Source organism: Oncorhynchus masou, chromosome 1, assembly GCF_036934945.1.
Source record: "Oncorhynchus masou masou isolate Uvic2021 chromosome 1, UVic_Omas_1.1, whole genome shotgun sequence".
NCBI classification, from domain to species: domain Eukaryota; kingdom Metazoa; phylum Chordata; class Actinopteri; order Salmoniformes; family Salmonidae; genus Oncorhynchus; species Oncorhynchus masou.
This window is the reverse complement of record NC_088212.1, coordinates 75574849-75596389: the sequence shown is the minus strand read 5'-3', so window position 1 is coordinate 75596389 and position 21541 is coordinate 75574849. Positions and strand designations below refer to the sequence as shown.

The 21541-nt window shown below is 45.9% G+C and overlaps 1 protein-coding gene across 3 annotated transcripts in view; it reads right to left on the bottom strand.

The window, feature by feature from the left end:
- Positions 1-16929: 16929 nt before the first annotated feature.
- Positions 16930-21541, bottom strand: part of LOC135550740 (tyrosine-protein kinase CSK-like) — a 46787-nt gene continuing 42175 nt past the window's right edge. For all 3 annotated transcript variants that reach the window (XM_064981829.1, XM_064981819.1, XM_064981838.1), the window contains 8 exons: positions 19968-20061; positions 19633-19698; positions 19428-19527; positions 19211-19301; positions 19004-19077; positions 18575-18770; positions 18354-18440; positions 16930-18138 (listed from right to left, as the gene is read on the bottom strand). In XM_064981829.1, coding sequence (XP_064837901.1) covers positions 17956-18138; positions 18354-18440; positions 18575-18770; positions 19004-19077; positions 19211-19301; positions 19428-19527; positions 19633-19698; positions 19968-20061 — 891 coding nt within the window. In that variant the 3' untranslated portion in view covers positions 16930-17955. The remainder of the gene's footprint in view (positions 18139-18353; positions 18441-18574; positions 18771-19003; positions 19078-19210; positions 19302-19427; positions 19528-19632; positions 19699-19967; positions 20062-21541) is intronic.

The window sequence follows — 21541 nt, the reverse complement described above, 5'->3', positions numbered from 1 at the left end:
ACACCCCTGAGGGGCCCCAGTGTTAAGGATCAGCGTGGCAGACGTGTTGTTGCCTACTCTTACCACCTGGGGGCAGCCCGCCAGGAAGTCCAGGATCCAGCTGCAGAGGGAGGTGTTTAGTCTCAGAGTCCTTAGCTGTGTGTGTGTGAGCTAGTGATGAGCTTCGTGGGCACTGTGGTGTTGAACGCTGAGCTGTAGTCAATAAACAGCATTCTCACATAGGTGTTCCTTTTGTTCAGGTGAGAAAGGGTGGTGTGGAGTGCGATTGAGATTGAGATTGCATCATCTGTGAATCTGTTGGGGCGGTATGCGATTTGGAGTGGGTCTAGGGTGTCCGGGAGGATGCTGTTGATGTGAGCCATGACCAGTCTTTCAAAGCACTTCATGGCTACCGATGTGAGTGCCACGGGGCGGTAATCATTTAGGCAGGTTACCTTCGCTTCCTTGGGCACAAGGACTATGGTGGTCTGTTTGAAACATGTAGGTATTACAGACTTGGTCAGGGAAAGGTTGAAAATATTAGTGAAGACACGATAGTTGGTCCGTGCATGCTTTGAGTACACGTCCTGGTAATCCGTCTGGCCCAGCGGCTTTGTGAATGCTGACCTGTTTAAAGGTTTTGTTCACATCGGCTACCGAGAGCATTATCACACAGTCATCTAGAACAGCTGGTGCTCTCATGCATGCTTCAGTGTTGCTTTCCTCGAAGTGAGCATAAAAGGGCATTTAGCTCATCTGGTAGGCTCGTGTCACTGGGCAGCTCGCGTCTGGGTTTCTCTTTGTAGTCCGTAATAGTTTTCAAGCCCTGCCACATCCAACGAGTGTCAGAGCCAGTGTAGTAGGATTCAATCTTAATCCTGTATTGACACTTTGCTTTTTTGATGGTTCGCCTGAGGGCATAGTGGGATTTCTTATAAGCGTCCCACTCCTTGAAAGCGGCAGCTCTAGCCTTTAGCTCGATGCGGATGTTGTATGGAGTACAGTGAGGGAAAAAAGTATTTGACCCCTGCTTATTTTGTACATTTGCCCACTGACAAAGAAATAATCAGTCTATAATTTTAATGGTAGGTTTATTTGAACAGTGAGAGACAGAATAACAACCAAAAAATCCAGAAAAACGCATTTCAAAAATGTCATAAATTGATTTGCATTTTAATGAGGGAAATAAGTATTTTACCCCTCTGCAAAACATGACTTAGTACTTGGTGGCAAAACCCTTGTTGGCAATCACAGAGGTCAGACGTTTCTTGTAGTTTGATTTGATTTGATTAGTTGGCCACCAGGTTTGCACACATCTCAGGAGGGATTTTGTCCCACTCCTCTTTGCAGATCTTCTCCAAGTCATTAAGGTTTTGAGGCTGATGTTTGGCAACTCGAACCTTCAGCTCTCTCCACAGATTTTCTAAGGGATTAAGGTCTGGAGACTGGCTAGGCCACTCCAGGACCATAATGTGCTTCTTCTTGAGCCACTCCTTTGTTGCCTTGGCTGTGTGTGTTGTGTCATTGTCATGCTGGAATACCCATCCACGACCCATTTTCAATGCCCTGGAGGAGGGAATGAGGTTCTCACCCAAGATTTGACGGTACATAGCCACGTCCATCGTCCCTTTGATGTGGTGAAGTTGTTCTGTCTCCTTAGCAGAAAAACACCCCCAAAGCATAATGTTTCCACCTCCATGTTTGACGGTGGGGATGGTGTTCTTGGTGTCATAGGCAGCATTCCTCCTCCTCCAAACACGGCGAGTTGAGTTGATGCCAAAGAGCTCCATTTTGGTCTCATCTGAACACAACACTTTCACCCAGTTGTCCTCTGAATCATTCACATGTTCATTGGCAAACTTCAGATGGGCATGTATATGTGCTTTCTTGAGCAGGGGGACCCTGCGGGCGCTGCAGGATTTCAGTCCTTCATGGCGTAGTGTGTTACCAATTGTTTTCTTGGTGACTATGGTCCCAGCTGCCTTGAGATCATTGACAAGATCCTCCCGTGTAGTTCTGGGCTGATTCCTCACCGTTCTCATGATCATTGCAACTCCACGAGGTGAGATCTTGCATGGAGCCTAAGGCCGAGGGAGATTGCTTCTGTGGACAGGTGTCTTTTATACAGGTAACAAACTGAGATTAGGAGCACTCCCTTTAAGAGTGTGCTCCTAATCTCAGCTCGTTACCTGTACAAAAGACACCTGGGAGCCAGAAATCTTTCTGATTGAGAGGGGGTCAAATGGTGGGCAAACGTACAAAATCAGCAGGGGATCAAATACTTTTTTCCCTCACTGTACATGTAGCCTATGCATGGTGGTGGAATGCACATAACCCTCAAAAGAGGTCTGTTCAGTTCTGTATGGGATATTCATTATGCTGCAATTCTAACTCAAAACATAGTGACATCCTTTAGACACTTAGGATATGTAAAAATTACATTAAAGAAGGTTCCATTTAGTGAGTTACAGTTGTTCAATATGTTGAACCAAAAAAATAAAAAAGCAGCAGTCAATCTCCTCCAATTCCATCCTGTCATCTGGACGTGGCTTAAAGGCCCAGGCTAGACACACCTCCTGTTTTCTGTGTGGAGTTGCAGAGTTACAGACCCCCACTCCTCACCCACCCCTTCCCCACTCACCCCTTACGTTCCCTCCTCACCCTTTCCCTCCCCTCCTCATCCCTCCTTGCCTCCCCATGCCAACATCCCCTTCTGTCTTACGTAAGCGGTAGCCAACATATCGCCCTATCCTCATTCTAGTCCCACCCTCCTACTCATGCAGGCAGGCCAGATTAAGACTGTCACAAAGACCATGACAAAGATTCCTGTATGAAGTGACGTATGCTTGAGTCATGGCAGAGCCGTGTGCACTTCTAACCACATTCAAATAAACAGTGTCCCTGCATGTTTATATGATGTTAACTGACTTCCTCCCAGCTAAAGTGTCCTTGAATGCCCGAGTTAGGGCCCCTCCACTACACTACAGTGACTGGCCCACTCTGAGTACAAGAGGAATGTCTAGGATTAAAAGTAAACAAAGCGAGGGATCCGAGGGAGGGAGAGAGAGAGTCTTTGCCTTGGAGAGCGTTCAGTTCCCAGGCTTGGAGAACTAGGATGATGTAAGAGGTCGGGCGTGGTCCGTCTGGGGGCGTGGTCCAACTCCGTCTCCATTCTGTTCTCATCATGAGGCTCCACTCTGCTCTGCCACACTGACCCAAGCAGCTTGCCCCAAGCCCTGGCTCCAGCCTAATATTAAATGGGATGTGGGGTTGTGTTTTTATTAATGTGTGTGTGTGTGTGTGTGTGTGTGTGTGTGTGTGTGTGTGTGTGTGTGTGTGTGTGTGTGTGTGTGTGTGTGTGTGTGTGTGTGTGTGTGTGTGTGTGTGTCTGCACAATGGTCCTCTGAAGGATTCTCATCCATTCACTGTTTCAGTCACTCATTGAGAGAGAGAGAGAGAGAGAGAGAGAGAGAGCGCGCTCTGAGTGGGCCCTCATGCTTACCCACTACTAGTGGACACATTGAAATGGAGTGCAGTGAAATAGAACAAGTGTAAATATGGGCTCAAGTGCATTAAGCTCAAGTGCATCTTGTTTCCATTGATCATCAATCCATTGATGTTTCTACAACTTGATTTCTACACCTCCGAGACAGGATTGTGTCGAAGCACAGATCTGGAGAAGGTTGCCAAAAACTTTCTGCAGCATTGAAGGTCCACAAGAACACAGTGGCCTCCATTATTCTTAAATGGAAGACATTTGGAAACACCAAGACTCTTCCGAGAGCTGGACGCCCGGCCAAACTGAGCAATTGGGGAAGAAGGGCCTTGGTCATGGAAGTGACCAAGAACCCGATGGTCACTCTGACAGAGCTCCAGAGTTTCTCTGTGGAGATGGGAGAACCTTCCAGAATCTCTGCAGCACTCCACCAATCAGACCTTTATGGTAGAGTGGCCAGACGGAAGCTACTCCTCAGTAACCGGCACATGACTACTTGGATTTTGCCAAAAGGCACCTAAAGGACTCTCAAACCATGAGAAACAAGATTCTCTAGTCTGATGAAACCAATATTGAGCCCTTTGGCCTGAATACCAAGTGTCACATCTGGAGGAAACCTGGCACCATCTGTACGGTGAAGTATGGGGGTGGAAGCATCATGCTGTGCGGATGTTTTTTAGCGGCAGGGACTGGGAGACTAGTTAGGATCAAGGAAAAGATGAACAAAGCAAAGTACAGAGAGTACCTTGATGAAAACTGAGAGGTTCCTGTCCTGAGCTCTGTGTTGTATTGACTTCCTGTGACAGGAGGAAGGATGAGCAACGGTGTTGATCTTAGCCTCGAAGCCTCTCGTCCCCATCCTGTCACATCCAGCCTTTCTCTGCCTCCTCAGGTTCCTGGCCCATTGCCCAAAGCCCAACTTCTAGACACACTTCTAGATGTGTGTAAGCTATCCTACAACAGTCAGACCTCACAACAACACACCAGAGGAGGCTGGTGGGAGGAGCTATATGAGGACAGGCTCATTGTAATGGCTGGAATGGAATCAATGGAATGGTATCAAACATATGGAAACCCTGTTTGACTCCATTCCATTCTTTCCATTCCAGACATTACAATGAGCTTGTCCTCCTATAGCTCCTCCCACCAGCCTCCACTGCAACACACACACACACACACACACACACACACACACACACACACACACACCTGCACAGCTGACTAACTAACTGCCCAGCGATGAGCCTTCAAACACTTCTAAATATTAATGTACGCCTACAACATTCAGACCATACAACAACAGAACAGCACACACAGACTACTGTCTGGCTGCTGTCCTGATGACACAAACCCTCCCTCCCTGCCTCAGTCAGTCTGTTGAGGCCAGTGAACATGAGATGAGTTCAGTAGAGGACGACAGAAGGCGACTCAGATGCTTGTTGCCAACTAGACTTTGAAAAATCAGGCCTATCCCCTGGGCACACTCGTCAATCTCTCCACTACTGGAGGGATTGTCTACCCTCTCCCCTCCTCTCCCTCTCCCCTCCTCTCCCTCTCCCCTCCTATCCCTCTCCCCTCCTATCCTCTCCCTTCTCCTCTTCTTTCCTCTGTTCTCTCCCATTCTTCTCCCCCCTCTACCCTCCTCTCCCCCATATTCTCCTCAATCACCCAAATTATTACTACTGGCCCAATGAAAGAGGCTGGGTTGTTCGTCATGGCCAGGCTGAGGTGAAGGATAGGTGAGGCCCAAACTAGGCTGCTGATAGCTGAGGAGGTCATCTGCAGCCAGGAGCCATCAAACTCCCCGGACTGCTGGACAGGGACCTCAGATATGTGTGACAGGCTGCCTGGAGACGTTAGCATCGCTGGGCCTCTGGTCCCAAGCGGAGTGATGGGTCTTCTTACACAGGACCAAAGACCATCACATGCACACACATACGCAAGCACACAAACACATATGCATGTATGCAGGCACACAAGCACACACACATACACACAGTCACATATACACACAACGTCACATTACCCAGTCCACCATCACACACCCAAAGCCCAACACACAATGGCTCACTGGGCGGACAAGTCATACACACACCATTGGAGAAAATAGAGCGGCTACACAAGCCTTCACATAGAACATCAGCCTTGGCTTATCCTGACCTGAAACACCACCACTGTATGGGTTGTTATCAGTCAAGTCCATCTTAAAATGGATTTAGGACATGAAACCTCCAAATCAAATAAGAGAATATACACTCCGAGAGGCAGTAGGATTTGTGTGAGGAAGTCAACAGAAGAGGATATTTTCAAAGGGCAATGGCCCCCTTTTATACTTATTGTGCAACTCTCCTTTAAGAGGTCCAAGAATTACCCTGGAATTCTCTGCATCCCTGAATATCCTGCAGTACCCGCTCCAACATATAAACAGAGACACAAACACACACACACACACACACACACACACATAGCACCGTGGAGCTGTCAGGGCGGAATTGATTTATGGCCTTCAGAACCAATCTTATCACAGGTCGGTGAAGATGACACCACCTCTCTCTGCTGTAGTTTCTTATGAATGCCACAGGTCTCAGCTTTCAGTCTCCCCAGGGTAGGAAACCAATGCTCCATTCAGTCACAACACCCAGCCCACCCACACACACAATGTGCATCAAGGGATGGATCCATCACTGGCTTTCTTCCATCAACAACCCTGAGGCAAGACTTACTTTATCAACCAATGTCCTTCACCGGGACATTTCTTTGTAAATAAACATCAGCGCTTGGCTGCTTGCTTGTATGTTCTCCTGTCTGGGTACAGGCTTGAGTATTAAGGGTTAAAGCAAACATTATCTGGGGAGCGAGAGAGAGAGTGAGCCACGTGAGTCAGGCACGTCAGCGGCCGCCCGTGTCTGCCTTGGGTCCAGTAAGGTGCTGAGTAATCTGGCCCAGGGTCCCTGCCTCGTCTTCCAGTGAGGTCATTACTGCCAGCTGACCCAGAGAGGTCAGACAAACAGGCAGAGCAAGCCCTGGTAAAAACACATCCCTCATCATATACAGCATCTCCAATCACAAACACACCTTTTATTGTGTTACATGTTGAGAAACACAGTGATGATCATTCACATGATCTCACTTCCATTTGTTGTAATAATCTAATTATGGTTAAAAGGGGAAACCATTTCTCCATAGACTCAGACCCAACATGACAGAAAAAGATAATGGCAACAAACCATTTCACAAAGACCCTGACCATTACAAGCCATTGAGTTGCTCACCTCAAATAGATCCAGTAAGGAGAAGAAGAGGGTGAGGAGGATGCCTGGGAGACCCTCCATAGGATCTGCTTCAGATGCTAGATCTTAATTTAACCAGATCCTCACAGCAGGAAAATAATCCTGCAGCAACAGGAAATGTTCATTATTATGTGGATAATAATTCATGGACATGTCATACGGACACATAACGCACCGCGACTTGAACTCCTCTCCTGTTTTTAAATCCTCATGGTGTTCATGCAGAACCTGTCTGCTCTGTTCCTAAACAGCTTGTTGTTCTAAGGCTATGTGATTACATGTCTCTTCGCATGTGAGTTGCCACAACACATTATCTTCATTACTGTGAATGTACTGGAGGAGCCAAGAGTCATTCCTGCCCATGGACGGTAAAGAGGCTGTTACTCACATACGGCCCAGCCCGAGATACACACAGGAGCTGTGTTTATGCATTGTGTGTTTGTGTAGACACCTCTCTAGACTGGAGAAATGCAGACTGGACCATGCAGTCCACAGCCATACACAGCCACTCACTCTTGGGTACATTCCATCAGCCACAATGTGTCGGAGAGCGTCTGATCCCAGTCTGCCTGGCTTTCACTCCTCATCTCTGTCAGCAGAGTCCAGGGTCATGGCTGCTCTATCCTCCTCTCTCCCCCTGCCTTCGCCCTGCCACCCAGGACACAGACAGCTCAGCCTTGTGTGGTCCTCCAGGACAGTACAGGGACAGTAGGGGATGGAGGATGGAAGAACCAGGTTGAGGGAGGGGACCATCAGGCAGAGTCAGTGTGTGTGGAACTAGAGGGACATTCAGGTCCTTTGGGTGGTGGATCATTCATGGTACACACCGGAAACTGTTGAGCATGAAAAACCCAGCAGCGTTGAAGTTCTTGACACACTCAAACCAGTGCATCTGGCACCTACTACCATATCCCGTTCAAAGGCACTTAAATATTTTGTCTTGCCCATTCACCCTCTGAATGTCACACGTAGGCAATCCATATTTCCATATCTCAAGGCTTAAAAACCCTTCTTTAACCTGTCTCCTCCTCTTCATCTATACTGATTGAAGTGGATTTAATAAGTGACATCAATAAGGGATCATGGCTTTCACCTGGATTCACCTGTTCTTAATGTTTTGTACACATGTTTATACAGTACACCGTTTTTGGATGGTTGTTTACTGGTTGTTGTTAATCTAAAGCATAACATGAGCCACTGACATTATTCATGATGCCTATACTGTTTATATTTATGTGCAGGAGCTACACTATACTTTGAGCTAATATTCTTTAAGAGGAACGTGAGCTCAAGCAGCAGAACATTTTGAGCTCCTGCCCAAGTCAAGCGCTGTGTGTGTGTACCCTGTGTGCATGTACCCTGTGTGTGTGTACGCTGTGTGTGTGTGTACCCTGTGTGTGTCTGCTATGGAGCGGCAGTGTAGCCTAGTGGTTAGAGCATTGGACTAGTAACCGAAAGCTCGTCTTACAGAAGCTGCTTGTTCAGGGAGACTGTCAGCAGGCTGATAGCATGGACCCACTAGTCGATGACAGCGGGCTGCATGGGCAACACAATCTAGTCCTCAGTGTTGAGTCAAGCACTGACCCATCTAGATTCATTAAAGCATCAGTTAATCTGCACAACCTCAGTCACATCTACGCCTTGTATTCATGTATTAAATCTAGCTCTTCTCTTCTTTATGGTTTTCATGCCATGCAATCTAATGTACTGGTGTTTCAGGTGGCTAAGTAGGCGAGGATGGAGGATAAAGTGATCCAGGAGAGGAGGTTGGGTAGAGGAGGAGGGGGTCTATGGTGGTTCCAGGGGCCCCTCACCCTGCTCTGAGAGAGATGTGTGTTGGCACCGCACGCCCCTCCGGCAGGCAGTGGGCGCGGGGCTTGGGGCAGAAGGGTGAAATGTCACCGACAGAATACAAATCCAGCCTGACAACTGGTGCAGAAAACATGTTCTCTCTGACTCTTGGAACCTTGCTATTTCACAAAGCCAAATGAACATATCAGCCATGCGGTGCCCTGGGCTCCAATTGGGTTATTTTTAAAAGAGTCCCAAAAAAACAGCCCAGCTAGCATTACATCATCACAGCTCTTTGTTGCTGCTGTTATGCATCTTCTCCAGCTCAGAGCTCCACCCCCCTCCCTCTCTACACACCTGTCTCCCAGGAGCTTCACACACATGGGTTAGGGTTAGATGTAAGTCGGCCATCTGGAGTCTCGTTGTGGTAGAGATGCTAAAACAGCTACACACCGACTCCTGTTAGTCATCTCCGATACTGTATGCTCAGATCAGATCCAGCATACTGAGCATCATAACATGCTGTTTGGTTCAACCTCGCCATGATCATTTCCTATCCATGATCTGCAATGCCACGCGTCAGTGAGTCCATAAGCTATTTTGTTCAGACGTCCATGTGACCCAGGATTTGTGGTTCCACGTACGAACAAATGGTGAGCCTTGCTCTGCCATGTGTATTTGATTCATAGCTCACAGGTTTTTGTCTCAGTACATGATGTCCACTGACGACGACCCAGCCAGGGCCATCCCAGCTCAGTGACGTCACACGGTCACAGGGGCCGAGACAAGGTCCTCAGTCCTCCCTGTCATGTACTGCGTGGAGAGTCTGAACCTGAAAGCTTGTTGTCTGCACAACTGGTCCAAGCACACCAAGACAGTAATGAAGAGGGCATGACTAAACCTATTCCCCCTCAGGAGACTGAAAACATGTGGCATGAGTTCTCAGATCCTCAAAAAGTTCTACAGCTGCACCATCGAGAGCATCCTAACTGGTTGCATCACTGCCTGGTATGGCAACTGCTCGGCCTCCGACAACAAGACACCACAGAGGGTAGTATGCACAGCCCAGCACATCACTGGGGCCAAGCTTCCTGCTATCCAGGCCCTCTATACCAGGCGGTGTTAGAGGAAGGCCCTAAAAATGGTTAAAGACTCCAGCCACCCTAGTTATAGACTGTTTTCTCTGCTACCTCACGGCAAGCGGTACCGGAGCACCAAGTCTAGGTCCAAGAGGCTTCCAAACAGCTTCTACCCCCAAGCCATGAGACTACTGAACAGCTAATCAAATGGCTACACAGACTATCCCCCCCGACTCTGTACCGGTACCGCCTGTACTGTATAAAGCCTCGTTATTGTTATTTTACTGCTGCTCTTTAATTATTTGTTACTTTAATTTCTTATCTTTCTTTAGGTATTTTTCTTAAAACTGCATTGTTGGTTAAGGGATCGTAAGTAAGCATTTCACCTGTTGTATTCGGCGCATGTGGCAAATAAAATATGATTTGAACTAAGAATCCTCATACTGAAGAGCACAATTACAACAATAACAAACCACTGAATAGCATTACAGAATATTATTCAGTCCATTAGTCCATCCAACCACCTCAGAATGTGATTACAGAAAAATTATTCAACAGCCATCTGCACTCACTTATGTGGCACAAGGCTGTCATACTACTACCACCACGACCAACTAATAATAACTAAGGCTGTCGTACTACTACCACGACGACCAACTAATAATAACTAAGGCTGTCGTACTACTACCACCACGACCAACTAATAATAACTAAGGCTGTCGTACTACTACCACCACGACCAACTAATAATAACTAAGGCTGTCGTACTACTACCACCACGACCAACTAATAATAACCAAGGCTGTCGTACTACTACCACCACGACCAACTAATAATAACCAAGGCTGTCGTACTACTACCACCACGACCAACTAATAATAACCAAGGCTGTCGTACTACTACCACCACGACCAACTAATAATAACCAAGGCTGTCGTACTACTACCACCACGACCAACTAATAATAACTAAGGCTGTCGTACTACTACCACGACCAACTAATAATAACTAAGGCTGTCGTACTACTACCACCACGACCAACTAATAATAACTAAGGCTGTCGTACTACTACCACCACGACCAACTAATAATAACCAAGGCTGTCGTACTACTACCACCACGACCAACTAATAATAACCAAGGCTGTCGTACTACTACCACCACGACCAACTAATAATAACCAAGGCTGTCGTACTACTACCACCACGACCAACTAATAATAACCAAGGCTGTCGTACTACTACCACCACGACCAACTAATAATAACCAAGGCTGTCGTACTACTACCACCACGACCAACTAATAATAACTAAGGCTGTCGTACTACTACCACGACCAACTAATAATAACTAAGGCTGTCGTACTACTACCACCACGACCAACTAATAATAACTAAGGCTGTCGTACTACTACCACCACGACCAACTAATAATAACTAAGGCTGTCGTACTACTACCACGACCAACTAATAATAACTAAGGCTGTCGTACTACTACCACGACCAACTAATAATAACTAAGGCTGTCGTACTACTACCACCACGACCAACTAATAATAACTAAGGCTGTCGTACTACTACCACGACCAACTAATAATAACTAAGGCTGTCGTACTACCACCACGACCAACTAATAATAACTAAGGCTTTCGTACTACTACCACGACCAACTAATAATAACTAAGGCTGTCGTACTACTACCACGACCAACTAATAATAACTAAGGCTGTCGTACTACTACCACGACCAACTAATAATAACTAAGGCTGTCGTACTACTACCACCACGACCAACTAATAATAACTAAGGCTGTCGTACTACTACCACGACCAACTAATAATAACTAAGGCTGTCGTACTACCACCACCCACGACCAACTAATAATAACTAAGGCTGTCGTACTACTACCACGACCAACTAATAATAACTAAGGCTGTCGTACTACTACCACCACGACCAACTAATAATAACTAAGGCTGTCGTACTACTACCACCACGACCAACTAATAATAACTAAGGCTGTCGTACTACTACCACCACGACCAACTAATAATAACTAAGGCTGTCGTACTACTACCACCACGACCAACTAATAATAACTAAGGCTGTCGTACTACTACCACCACGACCAACTAATAATAACCAAGGCTGTCGTACTACCACCACGACCAACTAATAATAACCAAGGCTGTCGTACTACTACCACGACCAACTAATAATAACTAAGGCTGTCGTACTACTACCACCACGACCAACTAATAATAACTAAGGCTGTCGTACTACTACCACCACGACCAACTAATAATAACTAAGGCTGTCGTACTACTACCACCACGACCAAGTAATAATAACTAAGGCTGTCGTACTACTACCACCACGACCAACTAATAATAACTAAGGCTGTCGTACTACTACCACCACGACCAACTAATAATAACTAAGGCTGTCGTACTACTACCACGACCAACTAATAATAACTAAGGCTGTCGTACTACTACCACGACCAACTAATAATAACTAAGGCTGTCGTACTACTACCACCACGACCAACTAATAATAACTAAGGCTGTCGTACTACTACCACGACCAACTAATAATAACTAAGGCTGTCGTACTACCACCACGACCAACTAATAATAACTAAGGCTGTCGTACTACTACCACGACCAACTAATAATAACTAAGGCTGTCGTACTACTACCACCACGACCAACTAATAATAACTAAGGCTGTCGTACTACTACCACCACGACCAACTAATAATAACTAAGGCTGTCGTACTACTACCACCACGACCAACTAATAATAACTAAGGCTGTCGTACTACTACCACCACGACCAAGTAATAATAACTAAGGCTGTCGTACTACTACCACCACGACCAACTAATAATAACTAAGGCTGTCGTACTACTACCACCACGACCAACTAATAATAACTAAGGCTGTCGTACTACTACCACCACGACCAACTAATAATAACCAAGGCTGTCGTACTACTACCACGACCAACTAATAATAACTAAGGCTGTCGTACTACTACCACCACGACCAACTAATAATAACTAAGGCTGTCGTACTACCACCACGACCAACTAATAATAACTAAGGCTGTCGTACTACTACCACAACCAACTAATAATAACTAAGGCTGTCGTACTACTACCACCACGACCAACTAATAATAACTAAGGCTGTCGTACTACTACCACGACCAACTAATAATAACCAAGGCTGTCGTACTACCACCACGACCAACTAATAATAACTAAGGCTGTCGTACTACTACCACAACCAACTAATAATAACTAAGGCTGTCGTACTACTACCACCACGACCAACTAATAATAACTAAGGCTGTCGTACTACTACCACGACCAACTAATAATAACCAAGGCTATCGTACTACCACCACGACCAACTAATAATAACCAAGGCTATCGTACTACCACCACGACCAACTAATAATAACCAAGGCTATCGTACTACCACCACGACCAACTAATAATAACCAAGGCTGTCGTACTACTACCACGACCAACTAATAATAACCAAGGCTGTCGTACTACTACCACGACCAACTAATAATAACTAAGGCTGTTGTACTACTACCACCACGACCAACTAATAATAACCTTGGCTGTCGTACTACTACCACGACCAACTAATAATAACCACGGCTGTCGTACTACTACCACGACCAACTAATAATAACCAAGGCTGTCGTACTACTACCACAACCAACTAATAATAACCAAGGCTGCCAAAAGACACCAAGAACTGCGTTATTAAGCCTTTCTATAACAAAGCCAAAAGCTGCCGAGCCAATAGACCACTGGGCATAAACCTCCCAGTCCGCAGACACAAAACAATGCCCCGGCCAGACAGTCAGGACCACAGTGACACCCATAGCTATCTGAGATGTCTGCACGCATGGCCACAAATAGAAGCTAATTGCTGCTGAGACATCAGCTGAAGCAACAGATTATTTTTAGGGGCTGTTCAGTGGAGTGAGAGATCTGATTCCAGACCAGAGTAGACAAAGGAGAAAGAAGGGAATTGATGGAAATTTGTGGAAGGGGATTTGTCAGGGATCAGGGAGGATTGGAGTGGGGAACACAGTGGGCCCATGTGCACAGTTGAGACAGCCACACATCGCAGCCCCATCAGCCTGACATCGGCCTGACTACTCCCTTCAGCTCCAATCACGTCACTGCTCACTAAGTTCCTGTCATCACCGAATTGGGCTGGAATCGGAAAACATCCCCACATGTCCTGCTGCTGTGCCAGTACAAATTAACCCATTTTGACATCAGTGTCTTTGTTCTCTGCATATTTCTCCCAGTAAAATAACCTCATCTGTGCTGTATAATGCATAGCATTATTATATATCTTATCTAGGGCTTTTATTTCTATGTTCTAGAACATGTTCAGTGTCTCCAGCCTTGAGTTATTGCAACAACATCAGGTGATATAATTAAGCAATAAGGCCAGAGTGGGTGTGGTATATGGCCAATATACAACGCAGATTGCCTGGACAGCCCTTAGCTGTGGTATATTGGCCATATACCACAAACCAGAGGTGCCTTATTGCTTTTATAAACTGGTTACCAATGTAATTAGTATTTGTTTTTGTCATACCCGTGGTATACTTAAGGCCTGAGAAGCCGGTGTTTGAAGGATATATTGGCATGGGTGTTGTTAGGCCCGGGACAAAGTCGTTTCATTTGGTCTGTTTTCTATTGACATTTATTTTGATATAGCCATAAAAATGATACTGATTCATGATTTCGACTGGATGAAAAAAGCTGCCTGCCTGTCTGTCTCATCCCGACTACCGACACGTCCATTACTATGCGACAGCTGGAGATATATGGAAATAGAATATTGAAACATTGCTGCAAAATGTCAGAGAGACAGACAGCAAGGTTTATAGAAATCTCCACTGTTGAAAACTAAATGTGAGATAATGTCTAAATACCTTTGATAACAGAGATCAAGTTCATAAATTGCCTGGCCTGGCTGATAAAACAGTGGATTGCAGTCAGATGGAACAGAGTAAATAGGCATTTTAACATCATAGATTTAGCCGGTGGTAACTTGTGGAATAGACACTGGCTTGAATGTGGTTTTAACCAATCAGCATTCAGGACCCACCCGTTGTATAAGGTCTGATATACCACGGCTTTCAGCCAATCAGCATTCAGTGCTCAAACCACCTAGTTTATAATTGGATCACAGCAGCATTTCGAATTGGATGAGGTACCCATGAGGAGAGATGGCTTCCTGTCATAGCAGACAGCTGTCGTACATGGAGTAAAAGAAAGACGACCTCGCCACATTCTGTCACATGTACATCTGTCAACTCAACTACTCCAAATGGCCCAGAGGCTGAGGCACTACAATGTATACGCTAACTCCACAATCCACACTAGCCTCTAGTCTACAAACATCAGAATCCTCCTAGATTTAACAAAAATTGTTGGCGTAATCAGATTAATTCATGGTGGGTTTTAATTGGTTGCTGTCAAGAAATACCAGGCTTAGGAGATACGTCGTCAGCAGAGATCCAGAACTTATCAAAAGCTGATTAAAACAGGACGCATCCTCCACTCATCTGTGCGAGTGAAGAACACGCACTGAACTGTGTGTGTGTAGTTGACAGGATTGTGCCATTTAATTGTGAATGTGTGTGTCAGTGTGAGATGAGAATCATACGCAAAAGACCTGGAATGAACTATGACCCTTTCAAGGTAGGATGACATCTCTGTACCTCACAAGAAGCCTAATGCTACATTTGAACACACAAGAGGGGTGACTAACTATGGTGTTACCACTATCAGTATATCACACACAGGCTTTTTATTGATGCATTTTAACAGGCAGATCAATTAAAAACAAATTCTTATTTACAATGAAGGCCTGACGTAACATATTTATCTCCATCCATCCATGAGTTCTACTGGAGTAGACTACACGGTGCCAGCTGATGGTGATCCATGGTAGTGGTACAACCATCACATGACTGGGTGAGTAAGATTAATTGTTGCACTCTTGCAGTAGCGTAAGCAATAGAGATCTAAATATGAGAGGTCCCTCTCCAGCAATGCTCCTCCAGCAATGCTCCTCCAGCAATGCTCCTCCTGTGTTTTCAGCAGCACTGTATAATGTGAGATGGAGTGACAGCCCAGTGTAATGATGGGTCCTGACAGCTGAGCAGAACCGCACAGCCGTGGCTGAGAGCGCCCTGTGTTGTGTAACCAGCCCATTGTTACCACTCTGGACTGTCAGCGCCATCAACATTCATAGGAATCAAAATGAGCCAGCCAGCGACAACTGTTGGCTCCTTATGTGCAGCAAGCAACAGGGCTGACGAGACAGGACGAGGGATGGAAACAGAAAGACACATGGGCAAAGAAGGAAGGCTTTGAGCCAGAAAGAAAGACACAAAAGCTGATGATAATTGAGTCAAATGTTTCCCCCCCCCCTTTACAAAAAAAATAAAAATACAGAAAACAGAACAGAAAAGGCCTGTAAAGCTGTTCCATTTGAGCTGGACTGTGTGCTCTGCTCAGTTCAGGCTCAGAATCATTCTGTGTGCCCCCTGTTCGCAGCAGAACATCACTGGAGGCAAGTGGAGGAACAGCCACTCCAGAGAGGAGAGAATGGAGAAGAGAATGAATGATGAGGAGCTTAGTCTATTTGACTGACCATTGGAAATGGAAACAGGTCAGCTGACATAGAACACTGCAGCTTCACACCTTGAAGGCTCTTTTGGCACATCTGCAATATCTATTATCACACCCTCAAACACTTCTACATTCTAAAACAGAGCTGCGTGTGAGAATTATTTTAGGCTCAATCTGTGAAGTCACAGGTTCTGACAAGCATTTCGCGACACTCGCAATAACATCTGCTAACCATGTGTATGTGACCAATAAAATGTGATTTGAAGACCACAGGACCAATCCATAGTTAGAATACCTTATTCACAGTTCAACCAAATAAGATTCATTGGCCCAAGTGTATGTATGACCCCAGTGGGTATGTAAAGTGTGTGGAATGGCTGTATTACCTCTGTGTAAATGAATATTTACTGTGTGGGAATGTGTGTAATAGCATAATGACTAGAGGTTCACTTCATATGGAACAAACACCCAGGGCATCCCCAGTGGCCCACTGCCCTGCTGTTACCTCTATCATCCAGGACATTCACATGACTGAATAGTACCCAGGTGCTTACAGAGGGGAGCCCCCACTCCCTGTGATGTCAGTGTTAACATTCTTTCCACACTAATCAGATGGAATGATTTATTCATAATCATGGCAGCATAATAAACATTGAAAGCACTGACAGTTAAACCCAAGGCCTCTCGCACAGCATGCACATACCCAACCCCAGCGTTCGCTTCACACAGACACTAAAACACTCTTATATCCTTCAGTCTGTCTTTGTGTCTTCTTTAAGTTTTTTTTTTACCATTTAAATATAAAACAAGCCCACATATGATGAATGGACCATGTTGAGAAGTGCTCCTCCCTCTCCTGTTCTGTAGTCCTGTGTTGAGTTGGAGATAGGCGCTTCCCAGCTGAGGCTCTTTATGCACTGGCCTCTTTTCTTCTCAAATGTTCACGTTCTCTTTAAGGACATAGAAGAACCTGTTCTGGAGCCCGAGGGAGACCACTTCAAAGCAAATGAACAACCAACCTCCAAGACCAAAAAAAAGGGATAGAAACTGAATAGTCTGAGTGGAGGAGTAGGTTCTGGAGGCTGAGGGGATCTGGAGCTCTGTATACTGGAGGCACTTTGGCACAGAGCCAAGGCCCCACACAGGAGGGTGGGGGACAGATAGAATGCAGCACCACACTACCATCCAACACAGAGATACAGGAATGATCATGGCACAGAGAGAGGAGAGATTGAGAGCACCTGACGAACATGTGGAGGAAAAGGCCAGCCTCCCAATTATCACGTTTTGGAAAAGAAGAAAATCAGAAAAGAGTTTGAGGTGGTGACAATGCCACAGTGGAGAGACTGGGAGAACAGGAGGAAGGGGGTAGAGGGAGGCCGATGGAGTGAACAGAGGAAGACAACCAGCTGACAGAAAGCTATACAACACACACACTGTTCCTTTCTTTCAGAAGAGTAGAAAGGGAAGGTAACACAGGGGAGGGTTTACTACAGTCCCAGGTCAGGTATCAGGTAGGGTGTGGTCTACAGGTGAAGCAGGCAGATGACTTCGGCTCCTGCTCCAGTTAGTTTCCCCCAGCCTGGACGCGCCCTCCCTCCGCTCTAGTCTGCTGTGTCTTCCCTCTCTGCCCCTCACAGGTAGAGCTCCTTGGCTCTGATATGTGACAGCTTGTCTCTCAGCATGCGGAAGGAGGGCCGCAGCCCCACGTCCAGGGTCCAGCACTGCTTCATGACGTCGTAAACCACCACCGGGCAGCCGTCGGGGGCGTCCATCTTGTAACCCTTCTCCACCCGCGGCACCACCTCCTTCAGGGGCTGAGGAGCAGAGAGGAGGGCGCTATCAACCACATACTCTACTAGAACGTTCTAACATCCACTGTCTGAACAGCAGCCTCAACCTGTCTGCCTGTGCACAAGCTTCACAGCTATTAAATGATACGAAATACATCACTCATCAAGATAGACATTTTTGCCTTGCATTGGAGAAGGCAATACAGAAAGGTGCTGCCCCCTGCTGGAGGCATACTTACAATTCTGGGGTAAGGCACACGCCCAAAGGAGTAGATCTCCCATAGCAGGATACCATAACTCCACACGTCTGACTTAGTGGAGAACCTCTGGAGGGAGCAGAGAGAGAGGCTGAGGTCAACTACACAAGACACAAAGACAGAGCTTAGGCTACACTATTTAAACATCCTCCCATCTACACTCCCTCCCTCCGTTATCCAATCCCCTCTTTTTCCACCCTCACCTTCTCTCGCAGGGCTTCGGGGGAGGTCCATTTGACGGGCAGTTTGGCAGTGTCCTGTGTGGACGAGGCCTCCTTGGTCAGACCAAAGTCACTGACCTTGGCGATGTTGTCGTCAGACACCAGAACGTTCCGAGCCGCCAGATCTCTGTGCACAAAGTTATTGGCCTCCAGGTACTCCATGGCTTCACATACGTCACTGCACAGCAGGGGAGAACGAGGAGAGGAGGAGTCACCAAATGGAGATGTGAGAAACAGATAAAGAGAGAAACAATGGGATCACTCAGCCAAGACAAATAACTAATTTCATTGTAGATAAGTGATACCAATAGCCATTTAAAATACTTTGGTTTCTGGCATCCTCTCCAGGGAAATCACATTATAATTGAATAAAGAAATCCAATACTGCAGAACTTCCTGAGGATTACTTACAGTGAGAATTTGAGTAAACAGTCTCCGCCCAGCACGGTCCGTCCTCGAGAACGGAGGTAGTCCACTAGACTGCCCTGTGGTGGGGGGAGAGAGGGACGGATGTCAAGCTGGGAAGCAGGAACAGACCCTATCATAAAGAGACAGTGGACTCCATCCACGGCCTAGATAGAGTACTCCCTGGACAAGCAATAGACTAGACTGAAGTACCTTGGCCATGTACTCTGTGACGATGTAGAGACTGCCCCTCTCCTCTACGATCACCCCCAGCAGCTGAACCAGGTTGTTGTGCCTCAGTTGCCTGCAGGGAAGAGAGAGGGTTTTTAGTGACATAGCTACACACTAAGGTGTACAGACACAGAAACACACAGTAATAAGGTATTAAAGAAAGTGGGTAAGACCATAAAACAGAATGGTTGAGACTTACGTCATGACGGAGGCCTCAGCGATGAACGCCTGGGCCGTGGCGTCGTGTTTGATGCACTTCACTGCCACCTTGGTCCCTCTGTAGTCCCCCACCATCACATCTGAACAGATACATAGAGATGTAACACTGGACAACGACACACAGATCTCACACAGGGATGGAAAGAGACATCTTTATCAGCGCTGGTCTCAGTTAGGGTCTTTACCTCCAAACTCCCCTTTGCCAATGGTCTGGATGAGCTTGAGTTCCTTTCTGTTCAAGGCCCATCCGCCTGTGTGTGTGTGTGTGTGTGTGTGTGTGTGTGTGTGGGGGGGGAAATCGAGAGAGAGAAAGTCAGACTCTGGTTCCAGCAGAACTAATGAAATATCATCATTCCCCAGACAGAGCAAAGCTCAAGGTTAAAGACTTACTGCTAATTCAAGTGATTAAGCCCAGATTTCCTGTACTACAGAAGATGAAGACCGACAGAGTCACTGTGTATTCTTACAGACCAAGAGTGACTCAGAGAATGGAAACACAAGGTTAGTAAAGTGCTCTTACTCCTGGAGAATTCATCCTGGGCGGCCACCGTTCCCTCCATCAGCTTTGGCTTGATGAGTCTGGTACAGAGGCCGTCGGCATCTTTAGTGTAGTGCTGAATGGAGATCGGCGAGAGAGAACATGGTGAGTTGGATAGTGTGTATATTAACAGTAGCTGCATAGTCACACTGAGGAGGTAGAATTGCATTGTCAACCGTATGTCAAAGACCAGACAACAAGGAGCGGGAGTCAAGAAGGGTCTCAACAGTCTGGGGTGAAAAGGATGCTGGGATTGTAGGGCTCGAGGGGACTGGTGGCGAGAGGTCACTAACCACACCTTCACTTTAGATACACATAATCCTGTCACCACCAACTGGTCTACATGTGATCAGGTTAACCAGTCAAACACACCGGCCATCCTTTTGACCTGTGATTAGTTTGTTAATCAATGGAGAAGCACCCAGAGTATAATCTGACTGCCACTGTGTTTTACATGTGAGTAGCATTCACAACCACCAGAGGGCAGCATGGTATAGGAACTATTGTACAAGCTCCTAAACAAATATATTCATGTCAAAACTGTATTTGAGCTTTAAAAGACCCATTATCAAATTAACACATTATTTCTGCATATTTGTAGTAGTCATGAAACCAAGGTTATATAACTGATAATTGGACAATACAAAAATAATCAATGTGCCTGAATATAAACACAAGTACCCACCATCTATAACAACCCAAGTACTTAACATGTGATTGACTAATCCCTTAAACGCAACAGTGTTTGATTTCCATTATGTGGTTAACACCACAAATCCCACTGAATGTGGGTCTATTGACAGGGAAGGATAACTTGTGTGGAGCCTGTTGTGATAGGCATGGGACGGCAGGGTAGCCTAGTGGTTAGAGTGTTGGACTAGTAACCGGAAGGTTGCAAGTTCAAAATCCCCGAGCTGACAAGGTACAAATCTGCCGTTCTGCCCCTGAACAGGCAGTTAACCCACTGGACCGTCATTGAAAATAAGAATTTGTTCTTAACTGACTTACCTTGTTAAATAAAGTTAAAATAAAAATAAATAGGCCAGTGGAGAGTAAGGGGAAAAAGAATGAGCTATAAATCACAAGAATGTGAGAAATACAGTCACAATATTAGAGAGAGCGAGCAGGTGTGAGAGAGATTGACCAATTGTTAAGAAAGCCTGAAATAGTCATGCCTGATTAATCGGTCGACCTCCACTCACGATATAGCATCATGATACTTAGGTGCTGATTCTGTATGTATTGTGATTTGATACTTCAATTTTGTTTGCTATTTGATGTTCCAAACATATTGCTCATGATATGTCTACTGCAGTGAGACGAGAGAGTATGAGAAAAGGAGTTTTGATCAGTCATGGAATTAAAAAGTGCTGAAAACATGTTGGCTCCCTATTTAAAAAAGGCAGAACCAGCTGTAGGGTGAAAAATAAAAAAAGGTACAGCCGACTAGCACTTGCTAACCTTATCTTAAATCCATACTTGGAGAAAAAGTATCAATAAAATAATATTGATTTCTCCCCGATCAATAACCTCCACCCCCTTTGCCTTCAACTATG